The sequence below is a fragment of the Tarenaya hassleriana genome, unplaced genomic scaffold (assembly GCF_000463585.1).
Source record: "Tarenaya hassleriana unplaced genomic scaffold, ASM46358v1 Cleome42, whole genome shotgun sequence".
Lineage (NCBI taxonomy): Eukaryota > Viridiplantae > Streptophyta > Magnoliopsida > Brassicales > Cleomaceae > Tarenaya > Tarenaya hassleriana.
Genome location: NW_010966986.1, coordinates 82,479 through 94,542, shown reverse-complemented (window position 1 = coordinate 94,542; position 12,064 = coordinate 82,479). Strand labels below are relative to the sequence as shown.

General features: G+C 34.7%; 2 protein-coding genes across 8 annotated transcripts; both read left to right on the top strand.

The window, feature by feature from the left end:
• Window positions 1–1,514: 1,514 nt before the first annotated feature.
• Window positions 1,515–4,446, top strand: LOC104824979 (phosphoenolpyruvate/phosphate translocator 1, chloroplastic-like). Its single transcript, XM_010557195.1, has 9 exons — window positions 1,515–2,068; window positions 2,481–2,603; window positions 2,682–2,834; window positions 3,020–3,105; window positions 3,191–3,275; window positions 3,387–3,506; window positions 3,602–3,670; window positions 3,888–4,017; window positions 4,097–4,446. The coding sequence occupies exons 1-9, from the start codon at window positions 1,670–1,672 to the stop codon at window positions 4,171–4,173; spliced, it is 1,242 nt and encodes a 413-aa protein (XP_010555497.1). The 5' UTR covers window positions 1,515–1,669; the 3' UTR covers window positions 4,174–4,446.
• Window positions 4,447–9,166: 4,720 nt separating this feature from the next.
• LOC104824977 (kinesin light chain 1-like) lies at window positions 9,167–12,064 on the top strand. Of its 7 annotated transcripts, none has more exons than XM_010557185.1 (3): window positions 9,167–9,387; window positions 9,890–9,898; window positions 9,978–12,064. In XM_010557185.1, exon 3 carries the CDS (start codon window positions 9,992–9,994, stop codon window positions 11,927–11,929), a length of 1,938 nt encoding a protein of 645 aa, XP_010555487.1. In that variant the 5' UTR covers window positions 9,167–9,387; window positions 9,890–9,898; window positions 9,978–9,991; the 3' UTR covers window positions 11,930–12,064. The 7 variants fall into 7 exon arrangements, with proteins under 7 accessions (XP_010555487.1, XP_010555486.1, XP_010555485.1 ...); XM_010557180.2 differs by lacking the exon at window positions 9,167–9,387 and adding an exon at window positions 9,505–9,540; XM_010557184.2 differs by lacking the exon at window positions 9,890–9,898 and having other exon boundaries at window positions 9,168–9,387; window positions 9,984–12,064.

Sequence of the window (12,064 nt, the reverse complement as noted above, 5' to 3'; positions counted from 1 at the left end):
TGATATTTAAATGAGAATATATTTGTTGGTTGGAGGTCATGGATTCAATCTTTGAGAACATAGTTTTCATCTGATCCTATCGATTTCGGCTGATTTACTTGTTCCACATGATTTGTAAATTATTGCATAGATTCAATAGATTTACTCCACACATAAATGATCATAAAAAAAAATTATTTGTATGTGTACCTGTACATGTAGACAACGAATTTTCAGTTCCATTTGGATTTAGTCGGATTAAAACGTATGACAAAAATTTTTGAGAGTTTTAATAAAAGTTATATATTTATTTAACTGTTGAAAAATAATATATATATATATATATATTTAGTAATTTTAAAATTTATATTTTTTTATCGCAAAATATATTTCTATGGAGTTTTATTTTTTTTCTTCAACTTAATTTAAGCACGAAAATAGTTATCAATTGAAAAAAGATGAAGAGATCAGTCAAGGAAAATACGCGATGGTCATAGCTCAAAAACAACGTGTCTGAAATATTAACAAGATCCCAAATAACGCCCTCGTTCAGATTATAGGTAGAAGTGGGGCCCGCTTGGGTTTTTGAAGCATGTTTTTCCCTTCCAAATCGGAAGTGCCGATGCCTTCCACCAACCCCACCGGTCACAGTATTTATCATTTCATTTTTTTTTTGCCCTCGTGTCATTTTTATTTAGAAAAAGACAAGTCAACTTTTTGGTCTTAAAAAGGAAAATCCAATTTTTTGTTATAAAATATTGCTTTGGTAAGGGAATTTATATTGAAACTTAAGTTTACCTCCGGTTTGCAATAATATAAAATGCTGAAATGTAAATTAATTGTAATTTATTACAGTATTAAGTTTTTTGTATCAGAATCTTTATTTTCTGATAACATGTGTTGGCTTGATGATAGCCAAAAACAGTGTTATTTTTTTTTCTCCAAAAATTACTATTGGTATTGGTTGAAAATATGAGCCCATGCAAATTTTTTCCTTCTAAAGTGTACAATAGCGAGTATTAAATTAAAATTTTGGAATAAAAAATAATTGAAGAAAGACAGATATAAACTTTTAAATAAGTTTTTTAAAAATTAGAAATGAATCAATATATAAAGTTTTATGCAAGTAAAATTTTCAATAAATAATAAAAACAAAAAAAAAACTCTAAAAGTATCTCTACATAAAAACATTTTTCGTAATATCATCTAAAGATACAAAACTTTATGTTATTATAATTGTTATTATTTATAAAGTTTGAAATGTATTTATTCTATTGCCGTACTTATATTCAAAACCATAAAATATAATTTGTTTTTATTTTTTATTTTGGATAAAATTATACATACTTTTAAAAAATTTAAATAGGAAAAATGTATTTAGTAATTGATCATGGAATTGTTGAGACTGCAGTGAATCTTAGATTTAGTAATAAATAGTATCTATATATTCACTGCGGACCATAAATAGTTTGCTCAATAAAAACTTTATTTTCTTTTTATTTTTTAATTGCTTTTTAAATATTTGGCTTTGCAGTTTTGCTCTTTGACAGTTGCATCAGCGCACCAACCTACGGAGTCTCCATCTCCCTCCCGAAGTCGGAAACCTCTCTCTCTCCCCCCCAACGTTCTGATTCAGATTTCCAGAGAGATTCCTCGGCGGCGGTGTTAGGGCACGAACAACGGGGGAAGGATGCAAAGCACGGCGGCGTTCTCTCTCTGTCCGTCGTTCCCTCTCCTCAAATCACGGAGGCTCTCGCATCACCATTCGCCGAATAACCCTAGGTTCGATATCTCTTCCTCTTCCCGGCACCACGATCTGAGCGTTTCTCCCAATGTTGTCTCTGTGCCGTCTGTGCCTCGCCGATCATGGCGTTTCTGCTCACCTGATTTACCACGCCGGTCGTGGTCCTGCGTCCCGCTGTTTTCTCCCTCTCCCGAGTCGAGGCGGTTCGAGACAAAGGCCGCGGCCGTTCCGGAGAGCGCTGGAGAAGGAGAGCAGAGTGGTGGGTTGGTGAAGACGCTCGAGCTCGCGTTGTTGTTCGCTCTCTGGATCCTTTTCAATATCTACTTCAACATCTACAACAAGCAGGTTCGTGATTCTTCATTTTTTTCGTTTATCTAAAATTTCTGTTGGTGTTGTAAGTTTTTGCATGTATTGAAGCTGAAATGTAGAGTCGACGTCTAATGCTTCGCTCTCTGTGGGTGTTCGGTTAATGTTCGACAATCCTGTGATCGAAATGTTTGACACAATAGGATTTCGCTAGGGTTGAACTACCATTCTTGTGATGGGAAGACACAAGATGGGTTTTGCTTTTATCTTGTTGATGAGAATAATACAAAAAGTTAGGATGAACAAGTTCAGATATGATCAGATCTTACAATTGGAGGAAATTGGAAAGAACCTTAAAACGGGTTCTTATTTCTGAATTTGTTCTTTTTAGTTGTTTGCTTCTCGAGAGAACCATTAGCGTTTAGCAGTTTCTGCTGTGATCTTCTTGCAGGTTCTGAAGGCTTTCCAAGTTCCCATGACTGTCAGTCTGGCTCAATTCGCAGTCGGCAGTGTGCTCGTTATGTTCATGTGGACCTTCAACTTGTACCAGAGGCCTAAGCTATCTGGTGCCCAGGTGTTGTATTTTCTTGTGAAAACCAAAATGTTTACTGTCCTGGAAATGATGCTCATGCTCTGACATTTTCCTTGATAGTTGGCGGTGATCCTTCCACTTGCAGTTGTGCACACTCTTGGTAATCTTTTTACTAACATGAGTCTCGGGAAAGTTGCTGTCTCATTCACTCACACCATCAAAGCCATGGAGCCATTTTTCTCGGTTCTGTTGTCCGCTATGTTTCTAGGGGAGGTGAGGAGATGCATCGGTTTGTGTTTTTGCTTCCATGGATGCATCGATTTTCATGCCTGTCATTCATTTCCGCCCTGTAAACTAGTTTTTTAGAATTTGATGACTCACCCTATTCGTTGTCATCATTCATATTAGTTGATGGACCATGTTCGCATATGTTTGATTTTCTAATTCCTTCTCCTTAGTCGCCTACTCCTTGGATAGTTGGTTCCCTTGTACCAATTGTTGGTGGAGTTGCTCTTGCATCAGTGACAGAGGCCTCTTTCAACTGGTAGGGTTGTCTGCAGCTTGTTTCATAGATATACTTGCAGATCCATTGGTTTGAATAATTAACCTGTATTTGTGATTTGTGATAGGGCTGGCTTTTGGAGTGCAATGGCGTCAAACTTGACTAACCAATCCCGTAATGTCCTGAGCAAGAAAGTCATGGTTAAGAAAGAGGTAAATTTCCTGTTCATGTGTCTACATCTTTTTTTTTAGTTATGGTATTTCATAGATAACGAAGAAATTTGCCTCTTTTCAGCACTTAAAATTTATTTCGGATTTTGGCAGGAATCTTTGGACAACATCAACTTGTTCTCTATCATAACAATAATGTCTTTCTTCCTGATGGCACCTGTGACTTTCTTCACAGAAGGGATCAAGTTTACTCCTGCAGCTATCCAGTCAGCCGTAAGTTTGGTGAAACCCTCGCAGATTTCATTGGACACTAAAATGCTTATAGTGATCTGGTTTGTTGTATGCTTGACATGCTATTTGAATAACAGGGCCTGAATCTTAAGCACATCTATATGAAGTCTCTTCTTGCTGCACTCTGTTTTCATGCATACCAACAGGTGCGGCTTCTCGATTGTTTACATACTCTTTTATCCAAGCCCTTTTGGGCATTTCAGAAATATATTTTTTGTTCAAGTTTAACCAGTAACGGGGGTAAACTTCATATCTCTAACGATGCAACATATCGAAAATTTGTCTCAAGAACTCATTATTATATAGGTCCATCTGGAAGATTGAAATTTGATTAATCTTCTATTATGTGATATGCAAATACAGGTGTCCTACATGATACTGCAGAGAGTATCACCAGTGTCACATTCTGTGGGTAACTGTGTCAAACGTGTGGTGGTTATCGTGAGCTCGGTTATCTTCTTCCGAACACCCGTCTCACCTGTTAATGCTCTCGGTAAAACCCGCGCCCTTATCTTGGATCTTGAATATTCCTCCTTAACATTTTCTGTAGGAGCTGAACAATTTTGTCACAGGGACCGGGATAGCACTTGCCGGAGTCTTTTTGTACTCGAGGGTGAAGCGTTTGAAGCCAAAGCCTAAGGCCGCTTAGTAGTAGTTACTGCTCTTACGAGGTATTCTTGCGCACAAATTCTACAGAGATGGTTGCAGATTATCCATCCCAATAGTTAGTTCAGTATTTGTTGGGTTCGATTCGGGAAAAGGTTAATTCAGTTTCATGAAAATTGTATCAAACTCGAATCGAATGTTAATTGGTTCGGTTCGGAACAGTTTTGTTATATGAATATCAAATAAGAACCGAAATTTGATACTCACACATATTTGTATATAAAGTTGTATAATTCGAATTTTGGTTTGGTTCTTATCGGATTTATTTCGGTATTTATCGAATTCGCTTGAGAAACAATTTACTTGGTTGTACAGTAATATTGTAAATAATCTTATATCACAGTATTCGTTTTTGTCCCAAAGATAACCGGATGTTTTGAATCAAAGTCTAGATGGATTTCAGGGTCTGAGAACCAGCCACGTGGGAAAAGGGTTGTATACTTGTATGCCTATTTGAAAACAAGCTTAAATCTCCTTTCCTTTGGTCGTAAAATGGTGTCCATTTGTTTGGCTAAAGCTGGATTTATGCATTGCTTGTGAAAAGTATGTGGAGTCAATTTTGATGCATCTAGAAGGAAAGTGTATTTTATGGAATCTTCCAAACAAATATCCAAAAGAACCAATTATCACATCTAACAGAATTTTATAGAAAAATGTACTTATACCTTTGATACCATATAAGAGTGATGACGGTAAGAGACACGCTTATTAGCAAAATATAATAAAATATTATAGATATAATATTTATGATAAATCACATTCATATTAATGATAATATCTTTTTATAGAAAAATCCCATCAAGATGCACCAACCCTATAAAATATATCCCCAAAAAAATATGAACTTTTGTATCAATTGTTGAATGTGTCAAAAAATGTTTCAACTCTTGAAATTGAAAGTAATTTTTTTATATATTAAGATATCGTTACAATTCAAACATGAAATTGATTGAATAAAGTCTATTAATGATTGTTAAAATTTTTGTATGAAACACTTTCAAACAATTTGAATAGAAACATCGATGATATAATTAAGGAATATGTATGAAATTGTTTCGAATTGAAAAGTTAATATATGTATTTCAACATCTAATATATCTATTTATCAAAACAAAACTTGATAATTTTTTTTACACATTTTCTAGATTTTTGTGCAATTATATTTGGATTTAGGTTTTTTCGATTTTGAAAAAAACTATATTTATTAGTTTTTTTTGTATTTTGAATGGATTTGATTTTCATAGAGCAAACTACTCGATTTTTAAAAAAAAATTCAGTTGTAATTATCTATAGGGGTGTCAAAATGACTGAGCCAGATCAGTCCGGCCCGAGCCTAACACAAGTCCGAAAAATTACGTGTCGGGCTGATCCAAAATATATGCGGGTTTAAAAACTTGGGCCCGAGGCCCGATCCAATGGACATTTTTCGGATTCGGACAGGGCATCGGGCTTAAATTTTGAAAAAAAATAATTTTAAAAATAAACTATTAATAAAAAAAATAATCAACATAAAAAAATATTAATATATGCTAAAGATAATAAAAACAAAATTTTGATAAAAACATTTATTAATATATATGTTAATTTAAGAGGAATTAAAACTCAAATTTTTTTAATTTTTATATAATAATAAATTTTATTTAAACATTAGTAAATTAATATGTATATATTTATGCATGTATATATATATATATATATTTATCTATATCTATATCTATATATATTTATATTACATAATATGTAATTTATTTATGTTTTCGGGCCGATGGGTCGGGCCGGGCTAGCCCACGTTTTGGCCCCATATTTTTCTGGTTGAGTCGGCCCGGTCCAATGTACGATCGAGCTTCAATTTCTTAGATCCAAACTCGTAAATTTTACGGGCGCGTTCAGACCGGGTAATGGGTCTTGAGCTTTTTTGATACCTTAGTTATCTAGTATTTGATTCAATTTCATTTAATGTGATTTGTGAAAAAATTAAATCAAAATAGTTTTTGATCGAGTATGATAATGTATCTGTTCGGTTTGGTTCGCTTTTATACATCCGGTTTGAAATGATTTATACAAATTATCAAATAGAAAAACATCAATTTTAAATACAATAAAAAGATTTACAAAAAATTAATCACAATACAGGATTAACCATAACGAACAAACAAGAGAAACACATTAATCAACATCTCCACACTCCCATGGCAGAAGTGAAATTAGAATGTGTCACTTTAAACTCTTAAACGAAGAAATCTATAAAATTCATAAATGAGGTTATATAGAAATAGAAGTGTAATTAATTAACTAAATAAAAGATAATTATTTTTGCCGATGAAATGATTTGTTTTAAGAAAATAGATGTGAAACATTAAATATGTTAAGTCTTTTCCACCGACACATTAGATTATGGAATTTATCCAGACAGCTAACGTTGTAAAGCTGCTAACTTTGATGTGGACCATCTCACCAAAAAGGATTCTTATTTTTATTTTCTAAATTGAATCTTTTTATAAAGAAATGAATAAAGTTTCCTGATAAATGATTCATATTTAGATTTAATTTAATTTTAATTTTTTATATATTAAACAGTAGACTTAAAAAACACAAACTTTAAACAATCTTTCATATAAATATACCAATTTTGAAACTTATATCAAAATACATGATATTTTCCCAAATATTACTATAAACCTTCATCCGTTATAAAACTGTTAAATAGTTAATGTATTTAATGATATGTTAACGTCGTGTGTCCAACAAGAAAAGAAAATGTCAAATCATCGATGCCACTTCAAAAACTTCTTAAAAAAACAACATAAAAATATATATATATATACACACATTTATATATATAAATATACATATACACATATATAAAAATTGTATCTTAGAATTAACTTCAAAATGACCTAACAAAATTATCTCTTATAATTTACGTTTATTGCCACAACAATATAGAAGTTCATCACTTAATATAAAAATGGAATATATACATGATAGAATTTCGAGATTAAAGCAAATACCATTAATTTCAATACGCCGACAATTAACTTTATTTTCTTTTCTACTATACGCCAAGGCGATATCATTTTTTAATTTTATGTAATGTTTAGAACACTTTATAATTTAGAATTTCAATTCGTATGTAATTTTTATTTGGTTTTAGTTTATCTATTCTTTATATTCCTTGTTTTCATAGGAACTAGAAATTTATATTCAAAATTTGTTGCAAAAAATTAGTTATTTTATCAGCTATAGCTTCTTTTGTTGTGATATGAAATCCGAGTTATTTGAATTTGTTACCTTGGTACATTGATTGGAAACAAATTTTATTCGTGCAAATGCATATGCATTAACAGAAGTGATATTGAGATTTTGTTAGGGTAGCATTTCACTTCAGACGGGTAAGAGAACGCAATTCTATTTATTTTTTTTTGTAAAATAAATCTTAAATTTTAAATTTTTTTATAATATCATAAAAAAGATTAAAACTACAATTTTTATCAACAAATATTTCAGGCCATTCTACATATTCATGTATATTAATTACACAATGAAATTATTAGTTTTTTTAATTAAACAAGTTTAAATTTAGAATGAAAAAAGATGAAGAGAGACTGACGTTGAATGCGAGGTATAGAGAGAAACGAGTAAATCGTAATTTTTATTTTTCCAAAAATCCATGGTTTATGTTGTTTTTATAATGAAGAAATGAATGGAATAATATATATATATATATAATATGTTTAGCAAGAGCATTAGGTCACAATATATGGAGAAAACGAAATTCGAAAATTTTTTATGGTACAAGAAGGACATTAGAAGAGATGCGCATGCACATCGACAACATGATTCGTGATATCTTCCTCTCGGCTCAAAAGGGGAAGTATGATACTGGTAACATTATATTACAGGATTGATATTACATGTTTGAGAGTTGATTACTAGGAGTTATTATCTGAATATTGCTGCGTAGTTAGTTTTTAACTAATCGTTGGGTAAAGAATATACAGTCTGAGTACTACTGTTGGTCTTGGATGCAGCCATGCTGATTTTGTAAACAATATTTTTTGGTTAATATAAGAAATCACATTTATATAAAAAAAGAAATGTTAAGGTTACAAATGCAATTAAATTGTATGAAAAATAAATATTTCATATTCATTTCTCTTTTATTATTAGAGAAATTAAAAAAAAAGTATTAATCCATCCGATTGTGGGTCTATTACCAAAAGGTGAAATTAGCATTTACTCAGATGACTTAATTAATCGAGTGAGAAGGTAAGTTCCCTTCACGAAATGGACCGTTTGCCAACGCGTCACGTCAAAGTCAAACCCTAATTCTTTCTCTTCACGTTCTTAAGGGCATTTGTGGTATTTCACTTACCAGAAGACATTGCCCCATCACCATATCAGTCGAAAATTCTGCTGTCTCCAACTAATAAATAAATAAATTATTAAATAATTTATATTATTATTATTATTGTTTAATTAGAAACGTAATTATCTGCTTATGGAATACTTTGTCATTGATTGTCATTTAACCGTTTATTTGGAACCACGTTTTAGTGGTGTTAGCGGCATAAAAATGAACAAATTCTAGCGGTGAAAGACTCTTTCGGTTTTAAATATTTCAACGAATATTTATTTCTCTATAAATATTGGTTATAAATGTCTTCAAAAATTGACCTATATATATATATATATATTTATTTATTGTTGTTATTTAGGTGAAGGTTTATGTTTGACCCGCAATCGGATTTGTACTTGAATAAAACATTTTATATTTGTATTATAATAAATAAGAAAACGTTTAATGAAATTGCTTGGGGGATGGAAACATTAAATACAAAAAAAAAGAAAAAAAGAAAACGAATTACCTTTTTTTAACGTAGGGAAATGCCCAAATTTATCCCAATTAACAATTTTCGCAGAGGATTAATTAACCACTCAGTTTTTAGATTTTGTTCTTAAAAGGTTTTCGTTGTCGGAAAAAGGAAAAGACAGCAAAGCCGAAGAACAGTTGCAAGGCTCCGAGTGATCTGTTCCTTTTCTTTTTCCTTTCTTCTCCCCGAGAGGGGCAAGTTGCTCTCTCTCCTTGGACATTCCACTAACAAAAGCTTCGTCGTCGACCCGTCTCTGGAATTTCCGTTTTTTTTTTAAAATCTGGTTTCGAAGGATTTGATTCGAGGCAGAAGCCCCTCAAGTGGTGAGAATTTTGTTTTGTCTGCTTGTGTGTTTGTGTGCTGTAGCTATTTATTGGGTTTATATATATATATATATATATATATTTTGAGCGTTTCATATGTAATCCCTGGAGGAGATATTGCCTCCTGTTCATCTTCCATGGCTGTATCTGTAGGTATTTCTTCTGTTTCAGACCAACCCAGATGATTTTTTTTCTTGTCTTTACGTAAATCTCACAAACGTTTTTGTAATTATGATTCGCTTATCGGGGTTTCCTGTTATATTGGGTATGGTACGAAAAAGCCATGGATTTGGAGCTAATTAGGGATTGATGCTTGTTCGAGTACCTCATTTGGGGGGAAAATAGCTTCTTGATGCTACCGGATTGGATCTTATTTCCGATTCTAGAAGCTTTTTTATGCCCATTGATCTAAAATTGTATTCCCTAATCGTGATTCGAATTCAATATTATGGAATTTTCTTGGTTCTTTTGATTCTTTTTTTCCCTGGATTGGATTTTGCAGGCGATACGAGTATGTCTCTGTCATTGGATCTGTTCTACTGGCTGTTTCTTGAATGGCATTCGTGTCTGAATGTCTGAATGTGTTGTAGTTTCAGGAGGAAAGATGCCAGGGATTGTGTCTGAAGAAATCATGGAGGAAGAGAAGGTTAAAGAATTGAATGGGAATTCCTCCGATCCCCCGATTGAAGGGGTTCTTGTTCACACGTCGATAGAGGAGCTCTGCGATAATCTGTGTGAGATGCAGAGTTCCGATCAGTCCCCGTCGAGGCAAAGCTTTGGTTCGTATGGCGACGAGTCGAGGATCGATTCTGATTTACGGCATCTTGCTGAAGGAGAGATGAAAGAAAGAGATGTATTGGAGGAGGAAGGGGAGGAGGAGGAGGAAGATGAAGTGGTGAAACCCGAGAGCAGCACGGAAAAGGTCGATACGACGAAATCGGATTCGGAGTTGCCATCCAAGGATGTTCCTAAAGAAAACAGTCCGGCCGAGCAAGAAGTCGGTAAGAAGGATGATAAGAATCTGAACAAACCGAGGAGGAACAAGGCAGGGGCGAAATCGCAAAACGGGAAGGAAGATCCATCTGAAAACTCCGAGCTTGGACGGTTTTTGCTCAAACAAGCTCAGAACTTGATTTCTTCCGGCGATAATCCCAACAAAGCCCTCGAGTTATCTGTTCGAGCGGCTAAACTGTTTGAAGCTGCTGCAAGTAACGGGAAACCACGTTTGGAATGGATCATGTGTTTGCACGTTACAGCGGCAATACATTGTAAACTAGAGCAGTACAAAGAGGCAATCCCGATTCTCCAACAGTCGGTCGAGATTCCGATTATCGAGGAGGGCGAAGAATACGCCCTCGCTAAATTTGCCGGTTATATGCAGTTAGGCGATACTTACGCAATGCTAGGTCAGCTAGAGAACTCGATATCATGTTACACCGAGGGACTGGAAATTCAAGAGAAGGTTTTGGGAGAAAATGACCCGAGAGTTGGCGAAACATGCAGATACCTAGCCGAGGCTCTTGTGCAGGCAGTGCGTTTTGACGAGGCCGAGCAAGTTTGTAAAAGGGCTCTCGACATTCATAGAGAAAACGGTGCACCGGCTTCCATTGAAGAGGCGGCAGATAGAAGACTGATGGGGCTTATATACGAGACGAAGGGCGATCACGAAAACGCTCTCGAACATTTGGTTTTAGCCAGTATGGCCATGGCTGCAAACGGGCAAGACTCCGAGGTGGCTCTCGTCGATTCAAGCATCGGTGACTCGTACCTGTCTCTGTCTCGGTTCGACGAAGCTGTTTTTGCGTACCAGAAATCTCTGACGGCGCTCAAGACAGCAAAGGGAGAGAACCATCCGGCTGTCGGTTCGGTTTTCATTCGGTTAGCTGACCTCTATAACCGAACAGGTAAACTACGAGAAGCAAAGTCGTATTGCGAAAACGCCCTTCGGATTTACGAGTCTCCAAACCTCGGGATTCCTCCGGAGGAAGTAGCGAGCGGTCTTACGGATATATCCGCGATCTACGAGTCCATGAACGAGCTGGAACAGGCGATCAACTTGCTGCAGAAGGCGCTGAAGGTATACAACAATTCTCCCGGACAGCATAGTATGATCGCCGGGATCGAAGCTCAGGCCGGAGTCTTGTACTACATGTCGGGAAAGTACTCGGAATCTTATGACTCGTTCAAGAGCGCCATCTCCAAGCTGCGTGCAATGGGAAAGAAGAAATCGACGTTTTTCGGGATTGCGCTTAACCAGATGGGGTTAGCTTGCGTTCAGCGTTACGCCATTGACGAAGCTGTGGAGCTCTTTGAAGAAGCTAAAGACATTTTAGAGCAAGAGTGTGGTCCGTATCATCCGGATACTCTTGGAGTTTACAGCAATCTCGCTGGCACTTATGACGCCATTGGCAGGTACATTCGATGTTTTCCCTTAGTTTATATCTATTTCGGTTTAAAAATACTTATTTTTTCAAATAAATTTTTCGATTTTTTGGTTATTTTTTGTTTGGTTCGGTCTAGATTTGGTTTTAAAAAATCATAACCATTCCATTTTTTTATCAGATTTGATTATTCAGTTATTAACCAAAATTACCAACCTCATTTGAAACCATGTGATAGAACCATCATAATATACCCAATTAAATCATTTTTTAGGCCTATAATAGAACTCAGCCTA